The sequence below is a fragment of the Crinia signifera genome, chromosome 3 (assembly GCF_055691185.1).
Source record: "Crinia signifera chromosome 3, ASM5569118v1, whole genome shotgun sequence".
NCBI lineage: Eukaryota > Metazoa > Chordata > Amphibia > Anura > Myobatrachidae > Crinia > Crinia signifera.
The window spans coordinates 114934102-114955144 of NC_139219.1; the positions used below are offsets into that span (position 1 = coordinate 114934102).

At 39.5% G+C, this 21043-nt stretch overlaps 1 protein-coding gene across 1 annotated transcript in view; it reads right to left on the reverse strand.

The window, feature by feature from the left end:
* Positions 1 to 21043, reverse strand: part of LYST (lysosomal trafficking regulator) — a 574932-nt gene that overhangs the window by 437723 nt on the left and 116166 nt on the right. Inside the window, exons 6-8 of the mRNA XM_083176391.1 lie at positions 17257 to 17418; positions 1104 to 1254; positions 679 to 890 (exon numbers count right to left, since the gene is read on the reverse strand). Of these exons, the coding sequence (XP_083032517.1) occupies positions 679 to 890; positions 1104 to 1254; positions 17257 to 17418 (525 nt within the window). The remainder of the gene's footprint in view (positions 1 to 678; positions 891 to 1103; positions 1255 to 17256; positions 17419 to 21043) is intronic.

The window sequence follows — 21043 nt, forward strand, 5'->3', positions numbered from 1 at the left end:
ATCATAGAAATACAGTACGTCACTAAAAAAAAAGTCATCCTTAGGCTATTTAATCTTTGAAATATCAACAAAAAATGCCAAGGTTGAAGTCGAAGATAATGAATCACTTTACTTATTGCCAGAAATTAACTGAAGTTTTGTTAAACACTGTGCCAAAAAAGAACTGTCGCTGTGAGCAACACTGGCGTTTTTAGTGCATAATTAGCATCTCTCAAAGCAATGTTGGCACTCAAAGGGTTAATGCGGCAAAAGTGAAATATACTGTAGGTACAGGTAGTACACGATAATCCAGCACTATGCCAGATTACCCATTATAAATGGAACACCCAGAAGCATGGGAAGGACCCGCACCTGGTTCCCCTAGAGTGTGACAGTCCATCTGTCAGACCATCGTGCTTCATCCCCAGTCCCCCTGGATTGTGGCTATCCTACCTGCAGCTCCTCTAAACCCTCTCACAGCCTCTAAACCAATTCATAGGTTAAATTTATGTGTCAGGATTAAAAAAGGTTCTGGATCATCAGGTGCCGGAAAATTTGCTGTTCTACATGTCTCTATCATGCATTCACTATCCTGGTTACTATTTTTGTAACCTAACTTCCCCACTATCTCTTTAATATTAAAACCATCTATCCCACTCATTTCATTCACTGTAACCATTCAAATACCTATAAACGTACTTGTTGTACTAGAAAAAAAATGTTTTTTTTCTTCATCTTTAGAATTTTCAAGAGGTTGTGGAAGACACTAGTAATCAAAGCAAGGTTTGTATGATCGCCAGATAGCAAATTCAGCACTACTGCACAAAGTTCCGGATATAATAATTCTCCATCACTGTTCACATCTATTTGGTTAGTTGTACTTATAATTTCTTCCAAGTCAATTTTTTTTTCTGCAGTAAAATAAAGAAAAAAGAAAAATGTAATTATTTTTCATACATTGATTAAAGAAAAGCACGGAAAGTTTACTTTCTGTTGAAATTCCATGGACTTCAATGCCCAGAAAGCAATGTTTATGCAAAATTATAATTTATTAAAATATATAGTACAACTCTCCTGGGAATTTCCCCCCAAAAAAACAGCAGTAAACCCCCACTACCACATACCATCATCCTCAGATACATCCTCTGGATTACTTTCACTGTCTGCTTCATATCCTTCTTCTTCAACAAAAAGACTTAAATTACAACTGTGAACTTCATCTGCTTCTTCACAGATATCTCCAGGTTTTAAGACTGGTTGAACAGTTATGTGTACCTACCAGAAAACCAAATCACATAGTAGGCATTACAAAATTGGTAAATTAAATAAGAGTTGTTAAAATGAAGAGATGCACAAATTGTACTGCTTTGGGACTCTAGCTGTGCACATACCCCTCTTCTGAACCAATATATGGTTGCTGACTGCGAATACGGTCACAAAGTGCCCATACACCTACCTTAGTTAATTGAAGGACCTTTTCTATGCTTTTGAAGAACCAACTCTAGTGGATTTATATAAAAAAAGATCCACTGGATATACATACATTGCATCAAGATACCAGTAGTGAGGAACTATATCCCTGAAAACTGATTGTGTGGTCAGCCAATCAAACCGCTGTATTTTGGCCCCTGATGAAGTCTTGATTATGACAAAACGCATTGGGCTATGTCGATTAGATGATTGTATTGTCAACATTTTAAAGGATTCGGTTGATGATTCATTGAACTGTGTTGAAATCTGTATGCACAATGTTATGCCCTTAGGGTATTTATTATTTTTTTTATATTAAATACTATTTGAACGCAATTGTTCATAATTTGAATCTAGTGCCCTCTGAACCTTTCCTTTCATTTTCATCTCTAAACGTTTGATTCCGTCTAATATGGGATTCCTAGAGAGGAGCTTCTTATAGTATAAGCGCGGATTAGGGCATATATATATATATATATATATATATATATATATATATATGTTCATATGTGGTAAAGAATTCAGTGTTACACCTTCAGTGTTACATGTTTTGTGTACTTATGGGGCATGTTAAATATGTATACCGTATAGCGAAGTTAAACAGGTATGTCACGGTTTCTTTACTCTGTTACTTCTCTGTAACGTCTCTCGGGGTGTCACACTCGTTTGTGTTGGAAGTACATAAATAAAAGGCATCTATGAGGCCATATGGTAGAATTGTATGGATCCGCCGTGAGGGTTCTCCGGGACCCATGTACGGGAGCGTCACTCCAGCGGTGGCCATATTTTTGTAGCATAAGGGGTTTTTTTTAGCCTAGGCGCCATCTTATGAGGGACAAGTAAGCTTGAATATACTGGGGTAGGCTCCCATTAAAGTGCAGTGTGCAGATTGTTGTCTCCATAAAGGAGTGTGGAAATTATCAGTATTCATTCTATACATCCATACCATATGAGGACAGGGGTTAAACAAAGTAAATGCAAATGGGGTGCCTAGATAGATAGAGTTTTTGTCCCCTAATAATCGGAAGGCTTCTTTTTCATAATCATACCTGTTCATGATCACCAGGCGACCACCTTTTTCAGCAGGTTTTAAAACAATTGAAGTATCTGTTTTGACTTTTTATTTAAAAGTTGCTAAGGTTGTCTTTAATTTTGATGGATTTGTTATATATGACTAGAACTTTCTTAACTACATAGTTCATAGAATAGGTCTATTTGACTACTTTTAGACACTAAGGGGTATTATTTGGAGCCTCTTTTGAGGATTGATTTAGTTTCATTTTCCCTATTCTCAAAGTTTTTTATGATTCCTGTTTCTTTTTAAGAAGTGTCAACGTAGAGCAGTGGTTCCCAAACTGTGTGCCGTGGCTCCCTGGGGTGCCTCGGGACACATGCAGGGGTGCCGCAGCTTGGTGGTCCAGGACCAACTCAAATTATTAATGGTTAATTATTTAGGAGCAAAACCAGTGCTGGTGGCTGCCAATCATAGAATGTGTACAAACAGAAGCAAATCCTGCCCTTTACCACATAACTGCCGCTAAGAATCGCATATAAACCCAATCTAATAAAAAATTTTGGACCTAGGGGTGCCGTGAAAAAAATTCTGATTCTCTAGGGTGCCGTTAATCAAAAAAGATTGGGAACCTCTGACGTAGAGTAAATATTCAAACAAATTTGTTTAAATCAATATATTTATTTATTAACAGTTTCTTATATAGAGCTGTAAGGAAATTATTTGATTTAGAGGTTGGTGCGTAGGATAACCCTTTCTTTAAAAGAGAGATTTCTGATTCATTTTTTTTTATTCGATAAATTAAATATGGTTCTGTGGGTCTATTAGAACTTTATTTTTTCTCAGATTTGGGTTTTCCTGCTAGTCTTCCTCGTCTCCTTTTAGTTGTGTTTAAGTGGGACACTATGTTCACTGTTTCTTGAAGTGTTTGTCTTCTGTTTCTGTCTCTCCAGTGGGGTGTATTTTGGGATAAAAAATTCTCTGTCTGTTTCGGAATTTAGGTGGTTTTGGTTGGAATATCTATTTCTAGTGGGTAATTCTCTGGATTTTTTGGTGTGATTACCTTCTTGTGGTTTTATCTTTGCGGTCTGAAGGAGACCGTCGTCCAGCCGCCTTCTTGTATTTGCCTATTGTAATTTATTTTGTAATTAGTGGATTTATTCCATTGTTTTTCCATGTTGCCTGCATAGTCCTGTTTTTCACTAAGAATTTTTTTGTCCTTTCTTTGGATTATCTATTTTTCTATACTCTATACTTTTTTTATATAAGTACATTCTCATTCATTTTAAAGTTTAGTCATTTTTGACGGGTTCGAAAAGTTGATCCTTGCTTTAAGTTCTAATTTTATTAAATTCTTCTGATATGATCAGTTGTATGAGTTTAGTGGAACAGTCGTGTAGGATTTTATCCCAGTTATATATGAATTCTGCATTAATTAGCCAGAAAGAGGGTGCTTTAGTGATTCTTAGATCTCTAGATATTCTGTTAACCTTTAGATATTGTGCTAGGCCTGCAATGTCCAACCATATATATCATATCCAGGGTGAGGCACTCGGAGAACAAACAAAAATTGGTGTGTGGTCAATGTTTCAAACTTTATTTGATCCTGATGACAATTTACTAAAATTTAAACGTTGACCACACTTTGGTCTGAATTTATAATTGTGCTACAAGTGCCTTTGCTACATATCGTTCTTCTTGTGAAGGCACTGGTTAAAGCTGCCATTTATTGTTTGGAGTGCCGATCCTCTGTATATATTATTATATATATATATATATATATATATATATATATATATATATATATATATATATATATATATATATATATATATATATAAACAGAGAAATACCGACACGGTCCTTTGGGCGCTGTTTCAAAAGGAATTTTCACTCAGATTCATAGGATAAATACCCAGAAAAAAAAAGAGAAAAATAGAAAAAACCACTATAGTGTAATACTGCTTTGGTGAGTTGTTACAATTACAAATCAGTACACGTTGATCCTTAATGGACATAAGGGGGACTCGTACCCTTTTAGTTGGTCTACTTTTTTAGGGTAGACACAAATCGCTTGTAAGGGAGCGGTCAAATCACTGTTAGATTCCCCCAATGTTCACTCGAGTAGAAATGTCCACACAAGAATTTAGACACAATAGGCAGATGGTATAAACCAGGCGTCCCTGATGAATGGTGTCTCTCAAGATACCCTTCACTTTTGACAGTAGACTGTTTCATATACTTGTTGGATACTCGGTAAAGCTACTCCAATTATTTTACTTGCCGTCTAAACAACTCTAGGAGGGATTTACACTCAGCAGCAGAGCAAGTACCAAACCATGCTAAAACACCATAGGTTAAAATGCTTTCAATAATACTAGCATAAAACTTCACCAGTGTTCCCTTGCACATGCCAGATGAACGTAATTTCCTGAAGAAAAACATTCGCTGGTGGGCCTTTGTTATAACATGCAAAATCCCTTGATATATTTATGCCCAAAAATGTAAAGGGCTCAACTACATCAACTTGTTGCTCGTTTAGAATTAGCGGATAGTACGTAGCTTGGTGACATCTCCTAAAATCTATAATCATTTCCTTGGTTTTGTCCACATTTAAAACCAGACAATTGTCTCTACTCCAAGACTGCTTGCTTGCAGGAGGACACAACAATGTATAGGTCCACACAGTATGTCCACCAAGTACATCCAGCGAGCAACATTGTCCTCAATATGAGGGCATGCACGCGCTGCCTTCTATTTTCTTAAATGTATAATCTATTGCAACAATCACTGGTTTTGTCTATGTAATGAACACTATTATTTGTATCTTATTTTGTATTTGTTCAGTTTTGTATACACAGGTTGCCATGGTAACCCAAGTCGCATGTTCCTGTCAGAAGGGCCGGAAGTGAGACACTAGCTGCTTCCTGCTGCACGCCGGCCACGGACGCGGGTGACGGGCTCCCGCCTCTGCTCTCTCATACCTGTTAATGGTAAGAGTCTTGTTTTGTTGTTACACTCTGCACCGTGAAAACGGGGGACATCCCCGAAACGTCGGTTATCTTTGCACTTTTTTAAAAAGTTTTTTATCTATAAGTCTACGAGTGAAGCCATATATATATATATATATACATACATACATACACTAAACATCGGCACTCACCTTTCCTAGTTTTGAGGTGCCCTATGGCTTGTGACCACATTGTTTAAACAGACATTGTAGGGGCTCTGCACACACTAAATTAACTGATAATAAATAGTGGAGATTTGGTTCATGAATTGATCAATGCATTTAAGCCTGCAGACCCCTTCACGGGACCCCACTGTTCTGCAGGTATATATATATATATATATATATATATATATATATATATACACATACATACATATACATACGTAGAAAGAAATTGGAGAAAAAGCGCAGATATGAGCAAAGTGTAAAACAAATTTTACTAAAAGTGCAGGCTCACATACATCATAGATAACAGCAAACAGCTTGCCACAGTGATATCCAACACGGTGCACCAACGACTTGAATAGCCGGGACCAGCCTTATCGACGCCGCCGCCAGGGCCTCCGTGGTCAGGAACTCCAAAAGCACAGCGTTGTCAGTTTGTCTGGGGACTTCGTCAGGGGGTGTGACACATATATATATATATATATATATATACACATATATACATACACACACACACACACACACACATATATATACATACATACATACACACACACACACACACACCACATCCAGCAGGATAAATGGCACTCCGGAGGCACTTTTTGTAGCAGTAAATAGGATTGTATTATAGAAAGCTGAGCTTTCGGGGTTTGACCCCCTTCTTCAGAGTACAAATCCTGCAGCCTGAAGAAGGGGGTCAAACCCCGAAAGCTCAGCTTTCTATAATACAATCCATTTTACTGCTACAAAAAGTGCCTCCGGAGTGCCATTTATTCTGTTGTATGTGGTGTATGATTCATTCATCTGGGCACCGGGGAACTCAGTTGGCGAAATTTCTTACAAAATATAAAACTGATGACTAAGGTGCCTTCCGTAAAGCAGATTTGTATGTATATTCTGCTCATATAGAATTCCCGGTGCCGCCGCCGGGAGTTCCATATTATAGAGCGTGGTGAGCGCAGCGAGCCCCACGAGGGGACGCGTATTACTTTACATGTATTCCGCGTCCCCTCGCCAAGCTCGCCACGCTTCGGGCTCGGTGGCTCTCTGCGTTCGCCACACTATCTAAAATCAACTCCACACCGACGTGGAGAGTGGGGGTATGAAAAGGTAGGAGGACGCGTACCACCACCCCTCTGGGGCTCGCTGCGCTTGCCACGCTTCGGGTTGCCGTTGATAGTGGGGGTGGCATGGGGGTGCTTTTGACATTGTAAGCACCCATTACGGTGTTTATACAATGAATTATCTTATAGGGGGCACATTTAACATTAAAAACACCCATTAGGGTGTTTATACAATTTTAAACCATATACCATTGTATATGGCATACATTGCGATGGTATACAATTTAAAATTGTATAACATCGGCTGCCATCGCGTAACATTGCATACCATCGTATGCCTTATGGTATGCGATGGGCGCCGTGCTAGGAAACAAGTACCATATATATACATATATATAACAGCTATGGATGGCACTCAGGAGATTTCCACAGTACTGCACGGCGGCAGTCAGAAGAATAACAGATTCAGACAAAGCAGGTCTGTGTGTCAACATTTCGGGTAACAACCCTTTACCATGTCTTAATAAAGGGTGGTTACCAGAAACGTTGAAACACAGACCTGCTTTGTCTGAATTTGTTATTCTTCTGACTGCCGCCGTGCAGTACTGAGTGCCATCCACAGCTGTTGGAAATATCTTTCCCCTCGTGGGACGGAAAGGCACCTGAGATGTTATCTATGGTCTGCAAGTGCCGGGACTCTCCCAATGCTAGATAGATAGATATATATATCTATCTCTTTTGACAGATTTCAGAACAAAAAGTAAAGTCCAAAGTTCATATAAATTTATTAAAATTTCTCTTGTTCCACATAACAGTGGTGATTGTTTCAGACCATAAAAAGTTCAGTTGAACAGTTCATAACAGCAAATAAACGATCCCAACGCGTTTCGTCCCCACACAGGACTTCATCAGGGGTTCGCTATAAACATAAAAAATACATATATTCTTTTTTATAAAATTTTACATCTCAATTCATACATCTATTCATTTAATAATAACATAGTATGAGGACTTTTCTTTTGAAGAATTATTAGATTAACTTTTAATTGGCTAAATAGTCTGAATACATTGATTGATGATATAATACATTACAGGAAGATGGAAGAACAGGTGATAAGAAGAAGAACACAAAAGAAAAAGAGGAAATACTGGTTTCCATGTAGTTTGTGGATAATTTGAACAATTGACATACCAAAAAGCATAGATACAGTTTCCACAATTTTCTTAAATAGGATGTGACTCCGTTAAAATGTTTATGCACGAAGTCCTTTCAGAGGTGCCTGGTGGAAAAAATGTACCATTTTAAAATATCACTTAGATTATTCGAAATGCAATTAACTCTGAAATAGAGAATTCCTGAAGGGAAGGACTCTTTACAAGTGTTTGTTATTTTTACTCGGATAGCTATACCATTAAAATTTGATTTTCCAAAAGGACACTTAATTTTGTAGCTTAAAGACTGTCTCAATAGTTCAATCGGTACAGCGAAATCGTTGTTTGGAGGGGAGACCTACCAAGCATAGAAGAATTCATGACAGAAATACAGATAAATCCATATAATCTGAAGTTCACCTACAAATGCGACTAATAAGATAGACTATTTGGACATAGTCTTTGAAACGGGCCATAACAATATGATCACCACGAAGACCTACTTCAAAGACACAGATGTTAACAGCTATATTCCATCAGAAAGCTGCCACCTACCTCTTTAGAAGGAGAATGTCCCCTACTCCCAATTCCTAAGAATAAGGAAAAACTGCAGCTCTGACGACACATACTGGAATCAATCCAACATTCTAAAAGAACAGTTTAAAGAAAAAGGCTACAAGGACAATAAAATAACACAAGATCAGAAGAAGGCCTTTACACTGCCAAGGGAAGTCTTACTGGAGGAAAAGATGTCAACTCCCCAAAACACACATCAACAAAGACCCTTTATCACCAATTATAACCAAGAAAATTTGAAGATTAAGAAATGCCTACAAAAACATTGGCATTTACTTTTCAAAGATCCGATATTGGGCACCCATCTCCCTCAGAAACCTACAGTCTCTTACAGAAAAGCCTCACACCTGAAAAACATATTGGCCCCAAGCAGATTAAAACCGATTGAGAAAACAAGAAGGTTTCCTTCCAAGAAGAAACGGGATTACTCCCTGCAACAGATGTATCTGCTGCAAATACATTGAGAGAGACAATAATTACACCTCCATTTCTAAGGTCAGAGATGCCATTACCTGTGAATCTATGTCATTTATTTGATCAGATGTGGCTGCAGTAAGCTATATGATGGGAAAACCAAGAGGAGTATTAAGATTAGGATACAAGAACATTTTAGGAATATCAGGAATAAAGTACAGAACCATAGCCTTCCCCGACATTTCCAGACAAAACATGAATCCAAGGTAGACAGCCTGAAATTCATGGTTCTAGAGTCCATTAAACCTGATGATAGAGAAGGAGACAGAGACCTTTTTCTGTCCAAAAGAGAGTCTTATTGGATTTTCCCCTTGGATACTCTGAGCCCTATGGGCCTGAACGAGAACATTGATATAGTTTCGTTCCTTTAAACACCCTTACAGCAGAAGCTAGGGATAGGCAGGACCTAGATCCTTAATACCCCACTCATACCGCTGGGCCGGCAACCCTATAAACTCGTGAAATGGTTTTTGAATCATCTAGACTGTACAAGAGCGGGTAGATGTAATAAATGCAAAGTTTGGGACATTGATGGATTATAATCAAACAAATCAGGGAGACCATAAACTGGTCCTCATCATTTTAACCAAGTAATATCAATATCCCTAACCCATTAGGCCATCATAAGGAGGGATGATTAGCCAGGAGCATACGTTCATTTAGAAATCATCAGCACATTCTAATTTTAGATAATACAATAGTACCCCATAATAGACCCAAAAAATCATATCGGGTAATTGAGTAGCTAATGGTTTTTTACTCTAAAACCAGTCGAAGTCCGAACCCTTAGGATGTAATGCACTTACTCTATAATGGAGATCACTAATAAATAAAATAAAATAAAATTCCACCTTAATAGACTCTAAAACCAGTCGAAGTCCAAACCCTTAGGATATAATGCACTTACCCTATAATGGAAATCACTAATAAAATTCCACTCTAATAGACACTTATGTCCATTTATAGCTAAAAGTCACAAATTAAGGAAAGTAGCGTAATTTATGAATGAGCTTTTTTATTATTATTTAGTAACTAAATATTAACCAGTTTAAGCACTATTAATTAGATAAAAATAAATAAATAATAATTGTTTAATTTTATTGTTTTCCATTATTGTTTATTATTTTTATTAGTATAAGCAAAAACAGAAACACTAATTAGGAAAGGAGAATAAATTATCACTTGAATAAAACACTTCTAAAGTGAGCAGAATTAAATAAAATAAAATATTAACACGATATATGTCACTATTATATATAAAAATCACTTATGTAAGGAATTGCATATTAGATTGCACTAATAGTTATAAACGGAACCAATTCAGTCCGAGCAAATAGAACTAGCTGGTGTATGGCGATTCCAGCATTAGGTGTACCGACTGAACTATTGAGACAGTCTTTAAGCTACAAAAGTAGGTGTCCTTTTGGAAAATCAAATTTTAATGGTATAACTATCCGAGTAAAAATAACAAACACTTGTAAAGAGTCCTTCCCTTCAGGAATTCTCTATTTCAGAGTTAATTGCATTTCAAATCATCTGAGTGATATTTAAAAATGGTACATTTTTTTCCACCAGGCACCTCTGAAAGGACTTCGTGCATAAACATCTTATCGGAGTCACATCCTATTTAAGAAAATTGTGGAAACTGTATCTATGCTTTTTGGTATGTCAATTGTTCAAATTATCCACAAACTACATGGAAACCAGTATTTCCTCTTTTTCTTTTGTGTTCTTCTTCTTATCACCTGTTCTTCCATCTTCCTGTAATGTATTATATCATCAATCAATGTATTCAGACTATTTAGCCAATTAAAAGTTAATCTAATAATTCTTCAAAAGTAAAGTCCTCATACTATGTTATTATTAAACGAATAGATGTATGAATTGTTATGTAAAATTTTATAAAAAAGAATATATGTATTTTTTATGTTTATAGCGAACCCCTGATGAAGTCCTGTGTGGGGACGAAACGCGTTGGAATCGTTTATTTGCTGTTATGAACTGTACCACTGAACTTTTCATGGTCTGAAACAATCACCACTGTTATGTGGAACAAGAGACATGTTAATAAAATTATATGAACTTCGGACTTTACTTTTTGTTCTGAAATCTGTCAAAAGGATATATAGACCCAATCACTAAGGGTCTAAACAAGGGGCGCCAACTTTCAATTGCTATCTACATTCTCCTTGTCCCCATCCAACAGGGGTCTTTTTAAGTCCGGCAGCCCAAACAGTCATCATAAAATAAGTGGCGCGAAACAAGTCTGTTCTATATGGATCCCCTTCCTGTGCTTATATAGTTGGAGCAGCACCTCTGAGGGGTCCTCTGTTAGGCAGGACCCAGATGATAGAAATGAGAAGAGGAGGGGGTTTTCAGAGGGCGCTATTGATCGTAACAGAATCACTTCAACTTGACATTAACATTTAATATAAAATAAACATATAAAAAACCCATATTAGGGTATCAAATAGACACTGTTTGTGAACAATCGTATGTTAATACAGCTCAATTAAGTTGGTCGATGAGGTTGAAAACTTGTTTTCAACCTCATCGACCAACTGAATTGAATTGAGCTGTATTAACATACGATTGTTCACAAACAGTGTCTATTTGATACCCTAATATGGGTTTTTATATGTTTATTTTATATTAAATGTTAATGTCAAGTTGAAGTGATTCTATATACACATATACACACACATATACACACACACACACACATATATACATATATATATACACACATATTGGATGTCTCTAATAAAGTCCACAAGTGAAGTCCATAAGCAATTGTGTAGTAAAAAAAGTCTCTTTTCAATGGATAAAAAGATTTTTCATGAAGATATTCAAGGTACATGAATTACATGACCCAACGCGTTTCGTCTTTACCGAGACTTCATCAGGGGTTTGATAAATTATCTTGGGAGTTTCATCCAAATATCTGGGAATAAGGGTTCTGTCATAATCAAGATCAAGATAACCAGACCATATATTATCAAAAAAAGAGATAAGGATCCAACAAATCGGGGTCCCAACCAAATGGTCTCTTACAATCAGTAATAAGATCCTTTTATTTAGGTGGAATTCATAATAGGTTTGTCAGGGCTCTGTTTGTTTGTGAACCCATATGAGAGCAGGAGACCAGTTGGGCGGATGCACGAGGACAAAAGCTGGCAGGTTTAATATAAGATTTATTAATGTGAATGGTTACAGCTAAGTATCTATGGTTGAAGAAATACTGTAGATGACTGAATGGGAAGAAAGGCAATGACTAAATGGGAAGAAAGGCAATGACTGAATGGGAAGAAAGGCAATGACTGAATGGGAAGAAAGGCAATGACTGAATGGGAAGAAAGGCAATGACTGAATGGGAAGAAAGGCAATGACTGAATGGGAAGAAAGGCAATGACTGAATGGGAAGAAAGGCAATGACTGAATGGGAAGAAAGGCAATGACTGAATGGGAAGGGAAGAAAGGCAATGACTGAATGGGAAGGGAAGAAAGGCAATGACTGAATGGGAAGGGAAGAAAGGCAATGACTGAATGGGAAGGGAAGAAAGGCAATGACTGAATGGGAAGAGAAGAAAGGCAATGACTGAATGGGAAGAAAGGCAATGACTGAATGGGAAGAAAGGCAATGACTGAATGGGAAGAAAGGCAATGACTGAATGGGAAGAAAGGCAATGACTGAATGGGAAGAAAGGCAATGACTGAATGGGAAGAAAGGCAATGACTGAATGGGAAGAAAGGCAATGACTGAATGGGAAGAAAGGCAATGACTGAATGGGAAGAAAGGCAATGACTGAATGGGAAGAAAGGCAATGACTGAATGGGAAGAAAGGCAATGACTGAATGGGAAGAAAGGCAATGACTGAAAGGGAAGAAAGGCAATGACTGAATGGGAAGAAAGGCAAAGACTGAATGGGAAGAAAGGCAATGACTGAATGGGAAGAAAGGCAATGACTGAATGGGAAGAAAGGCAATGACTGAATGGGAAGAAAGGCAATGACTGAATGGGAAGGGAAGAAAGGCAATGACTGAATGGGAAGGGAAAAAAGGCAATGACTGAATGGGAAGGGAAGAAAGGCAATGACTGAATGGGAAGGGAAGAAAGGCAATGACTGAATGGGAAGAGAAGAAAGGCAATGACTGAATGGGAAGAGAAGAAAGGCAATGACTGAATGGGAAGAAAGGCAATGACTGAATGGGAAGAAAGGCAATGACTGAATGGGAAGAAAGGCAATGACTGAATGGGAAGAAAGGCAATGACTGAATGGGAAGAAAGGCAATGACTGAATGGGAAGAAAGGCAATGACTGAATGGGAAGAAAGGCAATGACTGAATGGGAAGAAAGGCAATGACTGAATGGGAAGAAAGGCAATGACTGAATGGGAAGAAAGGCAATGACTGAATGGGAAGAAAGGCAATGACTGAATGGGAAGAAAGGCAATGACTGGGAAGAAAGGCAATGACTGAATGGGAAGAAAGGCAATGACTGAATGGGAAGAAAGGCAATGGCTGCAAGAGAATAAAGTTAATGGCTGCATAACATGAAGTTAAAAGTTCTTTAGAGCTGGAGTTCCCAGCATTACTGAGGAGCAGGCCTACCAGAGAAGCAGAAGGGCAGGCTTGCTGACTTGTGTGGAGCTGGGGACACCAGCAATGCAGGGAGCTGGATGGCTGGAAGCTGGATTCAACAGCAATGCAGGAAGCCGAATGCCTGGAAACTAGGGACACCAGCAATGCAGAAAGCCAGATGGCTGGAAGCTGGGGACACCCAGCAATGCAGAAAGCCTGATGGCTGGAAGCTGGGAACACCCAGCAATGCAGAAAGCCTGATGGCTGGAAGCTGGGAACACCCAGCAATGCAGAAAGCCAGATGGCTGGAAGCTGGGAACACCCAGCAATGCAGAAAGCCTGATGGCTGGAAGCTGGGAACACCCAGCAATGCAGAAAGCCAGATGGCTGGAAGCTGGGGACACCATCAATGCAGGAAGCTGGACATGTGGAAGCTGGGGATACCAGGAATGCAGGAAGCCAGATGGCTGGAAGCTGAGGATACCAGCAATACAGTACAGCCAAATTGCCTAGAGCCAGGTGAAGCTGCAGATGGACTTGCTGTCTCTTTAAGGAGCTTGACCTTAATGAACACCTAGAGTCAGGGAGTGCTGTAGCTGGAAATTGCACTGTGTCTTGGAAGCAGAGATAAGCAAGAGCGCACTACAGGCTGATAGACAACAAAGCACTGACGGGGGTTCTGTGCCCAGAGCTGGGCTTTATACCTCTGGCTGTGAGCTAATTGGCTGAGGTGTTCCCCTGCAGGGGAGCCTGTACTGACTGGATCCTGCATAGTCAGATAACCAGGAAGTGTCTTGAAAGCTTGGGATTGGATTCTAAAGGTGCCCACAGACGCATCAATTATCGAATGCGTTTTGTACTTTTTAAGCACAAATTGCATCTTATATACAATTATTGGATGGTGTTTATGGGCTTGTGCGATGAGATGCGCGTTCCTGGGAGCCCAATATTGTATGTCTAAAAAAGTATGTGCTGCACGTACTTTTTAGACTACATCTGAAATTTAACATTACAAACATGAGTTCATCACATCACATCACATGCATCCAAGTGCACATTGCATCGCAAGCTGGAAGAAAAATTGTATAGAACCATTGTACAGACAAAAACGCATAGCACAGTACAATTGTAGCGTCTGTGGGCACCTTAAGATAGTTGAATGGATAAGATTGTGGTTGCAGAACAGAAAACAGTGAGTTGTAGTAAATGGAGTACAGTCAAAGGAGGGAAACGTTACAAGAGGAGTACCCCAGGGATCTTTACTTGGACCAGTGCTTTTTAATATCTTTATTGGTGATATTGCAAATGGAATTGAGGGTAAAATATGCCTTTTTGCAGATGACACAAAGGTATGCAACAGGGTAGACACATCAGGAGGGGTAAAACAAATGATTGATGATCTAGGTAGATTAGAGGAATGGTCAAGAGCATGGCAACTACAGCTTAATGCCAAAGAAATGCAAAATCATGCACTTGGGTCTCAAAAATCCAAAGACTAAATATAGTATAAATGGCACTATAATGGAAACTACTGAGGAAGAGAGGGATCTAGGTGTCACTAATTCAGGGGACTTAAAGGCAGGTAGGCAATGTAACAAAGCAATAAAGAAGGCAAGTCAGATGCTTGGTTGCATAGGTAGAGGTATCAGCAGTAGAAAGAAACAAGGAATAATGCCACTGTATAGGTCATTGGTACAACCTCATCTAGAGTACTGTGTTCAGTTCTGGAGGCCATATCTCCAGAAGGATATAAATACATTATCTTCTTGTTTTACTATTTTGCTACTTTTGGGTCTGACCACCCTGTGCCAGCTGCTGTTGATTTGCGCACCACACATATATATTCCTTCAGAAATACATTAGAGACTGTATAAAGAAGGGCAACTATAATGGTGCCTGGCCTACATCACAAAATGTACCAGGAAAGACTAAAAGATCTTAATACGTATACTTTAGAGCAGAGAAGGGAAAGGGGGGACATGATAGAAACTTTCAAATATATCAAGGGTTTTAACAAGGTACAGGTGGGAGACATTCTGCACAGGAAGAGGAGCAACAGAACACGAGGACATGCACTGGAACTAGAGGGAGGAAGATGCAGGGATTCACTCCACTGTGAGGGATTCTTCTCAGCAACTTATTGTTCCCGCTATCTTCCTTCCGCACTGTTTTTCTATGTTTGCATTAGAAATGATGACTTCGCTATTTGCTATATATGTGGTTTAGTAAGCTTTTTGCAACCCCTCTATACTTTCTCAGATATTGATATTACTAATGTACCTTTTCTGTACTTCAATGATGCCTTTACCCAGGATCTAGTTCTATTTGTTTTTGAAGGGAGTTTACTGCTGGGAATAGTTTTAGGGTTTAATTCTTTGTACAGATACAGACGCACTCATCGTATCTGCGATTTGTCCACTAGTGCCCGCTTGACAAAGCAAGTTGCAACCACGATGTGGACTCCTTGCACTGTGCCATCGAATACTTTTATATGAGCCACGTGAGTGAATTAGGCACACAAGCGTGGTGGCCATCCATTCTACCTGCATGTTGTACATAGGGACTAGTAGAGCAATGATGAGCGCAGCTGTATCTGTAACTCCACCATACTGTCCTATAATGGTATACCACGGGTTTATACTTTAGATTAGGTAAGGTTTGCAGTAGGGGAGTAGAGTATTACTGCAGGTTTTGTTTGATGGATATACAGGGTGGGTTGGGGAAGGTATGGTTTGTTTTTTCTTTTTATTTTCTGTATTTTGATAGGTCATCAAATTACTATTATGTATACAAAATGTGTTATGGTTTATATAAATGTTTCCAGTGTGATGTGATGTGATGTGTGTTTGGAGGCCTGCTGTGGTCTGGGATCCGTGTTTAATTTTCCCTCTCTCTCACCCTATTTACAGATGAAGCCGCTGTCATTGGAGTGGCTCTGGATGCGGTAATCTCCACTCCGAACCACGGTATGAGACACAAGTGCATCGGAGATGCTCACACGCCTCCCAACACTATAGCTGGCGATGCGCTGTTTTGCTCCCTAACGTGTCTAAGGTGGTCTATGGTCCAGGGGAAAATAAGACCACTCTCCGATGTTTCTATCTTAAATCCCTTATGGTTAACATGTAATGGCTGCAGGATCTGATCTGGTTATTCATACCACTCTTCAAACCACACATCCAGTACATATTGCTGTCCTGCCACTTCCATCTCAAAAATATTTCCAGGATCAGACTCGCTCATCCTGGATATTTCTAAGACCCTCATTCACTCATTGTTCATCTTCAGCTTCCCTGACAATCGCCTCTCGATTCCAATCTATCCTTAATGCTGCTGCTCGGCTCATCTTCCTCTCCAAATGTACTCCACCTTACTCTCTTAGAAGCCTAATTACACTGGCTCCACTTCCCCTTCAAAATCTTATTCAAGCTTCTCACCCGTTCCCATTTCTAACTCTGACCTTTTCTCTTCCCACTACAAATATAAGTGGACTCCTGCCTACTGATTATATACTCCTACACTTCTTCATCAAACCCAGCTGTCTCTTATGCTAAGTCATGTGCTTCTAATACATAAGCTGTACAATTGCAACCTACACTTGGTTTCTGTCAACCTGATGATTATTGTCATTGTCCTGTACTATAATTCACTGTTGATACAGAACCCATTTGACACCATAAAAAAAAATGATACTTACAATAGATAGAAATGAAAAAAAAAAAGTTCTTATATTGCAATATTTTCTGTCTACACTATTGCACACCTACCTTTTCTTGTTGCTGCTCAAAACTATTAGAGACCGAAGAAAAATTTGACACAGCAATACGAAGAAGGCAATCAAAAACATGTGGTGCAAGGATAGTTTGAAGGATTCTTGATTTTGCAAGAAGTTCCTGAATTTCTAGCATTAGATGCTGAATCGACAGAGTCTAGGGAAGAAAAGAAAAGACCAGTCACAAAACAAATTTTTAACTATTTAGAATTAACAAACATCACATCTCTTGTTTTAGAATATAAACATCAATATACAGTAGGCTTGGTTATGGGCTAAATAAAACAATACGATAGGTTAAGTAAGAGTAAAGGCCCGACCCGATTTACAATAAGTTTCCCGGGAGGACTCAACTAAGAATTGATGTGCCATTTTTTCACATGTGATTTATCTCATATAAAAAGTACTCCCAGGGAGCTGCCGTGCGAGTTCAAGGGAAGTCAGATGCGATACATTCGACCTTTGACTCCAACCCGATGTACACAGGACCACGCATTGAGTCAGATGTCAATGTGGATGGCAATTTGGCCAGATTTTACTATATTTCTTGGCACGATAAATCGGAATCAGGTGAAATCAGGCCAACACTGCACTAGTGTTTGGGGGTCTTAAGTGGGGCTAGACAAGCTAGGAGATAAAATAAACATTGGTATCTGCAGCAGTTTACTGGTGAATCTAGCAGCTTTAAGCTAGAATTCAAATACCCTTAAGCTATGTTTTTTTGTATTTTTGTTTAACTTTGACTAATATGGAAAGACTTACAGCTGCAAATCAAAATTAACATCCAACTAAGGGTGGTATCAAATACCGTTGTTAATAAAATGAATAGTAATTTTGTGTACTTCCCCTTGACCAGCCTATTCAAAGTGTTATACTGGCGATACGCCTCCTGTCGATTTCAGAAAAATTATGCGAGATGTAGGTGTAGCCATATCGCCTTCACACCTCGACTGATACTATATAAATCCCTGCGCCGCATGTGTCTGTGTCATTTGGTTGGTTTTGGAGGTGGTGACATTAGGTTTCATTGTTGCAGAATAGTTTTTCGTGGCACAGTTTCTTTGCGAGTTTGTATTTTTCATCCAATTTCTGCAACGCCGCTCTCCGGACGAAGGACTGGACGTCAAATCAGTGGAGAAGTGCATGGCTTTCAGTTTCTGATTTTGAACCTTAGGTAAGCTACATTTTGTTGAAATGTCAATTTGTGTTCCCAGTTTGGTTGTGGGTGGTGGTGGTGGGGTTGCATGGTTTTTGCTATATGGTATTTTCGTTTTCACATGGTTTTAGCATTGGTATGGGTTTATGGTATGATTTGCAATGTTTATTCTATTTTCATCTGTTTTCACAGTAGGAATGTTTCTGCAATGTAATGTATGCTCCAGTCTTGCATGTGCCATATGTACCTGCATGGGTATTGGCATGTTTGCATTGGCATGTGATGCCGTTTTGGGTGGGGCACTTGTTTACAGGTTTGGGTAGTTTTGGAGCTTTAAACGTTTCTGCAATGTAATGTATGCTACTGTCATGTGCCATGTGTGCCTGCATGGGTTACAAAATATGTTTCCAAACTAGCAGACGGCAAAATGCTGTTATCTTCCTGAAGTCTCAAAACCAGAGTGAGAGTTCAGACGTAAACGGCAGCCAGAAGAAAAACATGGCATGCTAACGTAAGGATTTATTAGTGAACCTTGCAAACACAGTTCGGATGCATAACATTACACTTCTCACATTGTGAAATATGGAAAACCCTTATCACGACAACTGAAACGGTCTAGCTCAAATTGATGCAACAGGGAGTGAAAGATGGCAAAACAGTTTTGACTGTTGAACATTGAATAGGTTTCAGGTGACATATTTACAGTTTGCCCAAAATACAACACGTCAATTCGTGAAGCACCCATCATGTCGGTTGCGAGAAACAAAAATCAAAATCTGTCGATGTCAAAACAAATGGCGCAAAAATGCATCAATGAATACATGAAAACAAAATGACATGTTTTTTGGGCAGGAACCTACAAAATAACGACAAAAACTCACATTGACCTGGATTGAAAATCCCCCTAAGTCAGTGGTTCCCAAACTTTTTTGAATCACGGCGCCCTTGAGCATCAAAACAATTTCACGGCACCCCTAGGCCGAATGTTAATTATTGATAAATTCAGAAAAAAATATTAAATTGTGTTTATATGTCATCCTTAGTGTCAGTTACATGGTAAGAGACAGGATTTACTACTGTTTGTTTCAATGTTATCATTGGTAGCACTGGTTTCGTCTGTGATATTGATCATAAATCATTTTAATTGGTCCTGGGCCACCAACTCAGGGCACCCCTGCAACTGTCCTGAGGCACCCCAGGGTGCCACGGCACACAGTTTGGGAACCACTGCCCTTAGTCTTTCCCAGCAACAGCTCTAATGATCAGGAAATGCCATTGTACCATGTGCCAGAACCGCAGCAAGCCAGGGTTGTGAGGGTGGGCACAGACTCAGAGAAAAAAAAAAAAAAAGATTTTACAGGCAAGACAAAATATCCTTTCTTTCATCTATTTGGGAACCATAGGACATCCCAAAAGCTCTACAATTAAGTGAGGGAAAACTCCTGTGCTGCACTGAGGACCCCACCTCATCCACATTGGTAGAGGCGACGTGTCAGAAAGTAGAATTTTTGGTACTTATGTAGTATCTGGGCTGCCGATTTTTTGATTGTATGCCTTAAGTTAAGGCATACAATCAGATGCGATGCGATGCGATATCGCATCGCATCGCATACGACCATGCGATGCGATGCGATGACCCGATTTTTCCATAGGATTCAATGTTAAAATGGACTCTGTCCATTTTAACATAGAATTCAATGGGAAAAGGGGTCCTTTTCATACCCCTACTATCCAAGTGGGCATGGAGTTGGATATAAACCTGTGGCGAGCGTAGCGAGCCACCGAGCCCGAAGCGTGGCGAGCGAAGCGAGCCCCGCAAGGGGACGGTATTCTGTGTCCCCTCGCGGGGCTCGCTACGCTCGCCACGCTTCGGGCTCGGTGGCTCGCTACGCTCGCCACAGGTTTATATCCAACTCCATGCCCACTTGGATAGTAGGGGTATGAAAAGGACCCCTTTTCCCATTGAATTCTATGTTAAAATGGACAGAGTCCATTTTAACATTGAATCCTATGGAAAAATCGGGTCCATCGCATCGCATCGCATCGCATGCGATATGGTCGGGTGCGATGCGATGCGATGGACCCGATTTCAAAATCGGCAGCCCAGTTACTACATAAGTACCGAATTTTTTTTATGTAGTGGCAAAAGGCCCACTTTGTCATCACAAAGCTGCTCTATGGAAGCCCTGTGGCAAGCGGACCCAGAGGTTTAGTGGAATGAGCCATAATTTAGGCTGGGCCCAGTTTCTTTGATAAAAGAAAGGCCTGAGCTAAAAGAAAGCCCTGATAAAAGGTAAAGAGCAACCAGCAGGCTCAAGTTTGTTTGGTCGTGGGCCAGTCACGCTAGAGAAAGTTATCCAGGACAAGAAGGCTGGAATTCCAACTTGCAAACATGTTTGTTTCAATACACATGTCTAGTCTGGGCAGTGAACTATCTAAATGGAAGACTGTTATCCAGGTAGAAATTAGGGTAAATTTTTCGGGATACTAGTGTCCCCTCTAAGCTTCTTTTGCAGGATGCTGCACCCTACCCATTTTTAAAACCTCAAAATGCACCCTGCCCTTTTTGTGTGTGGCACTGTGCGCCCTCAAGCTAAAATACATTTTTACAGGCATCTGCAGATAG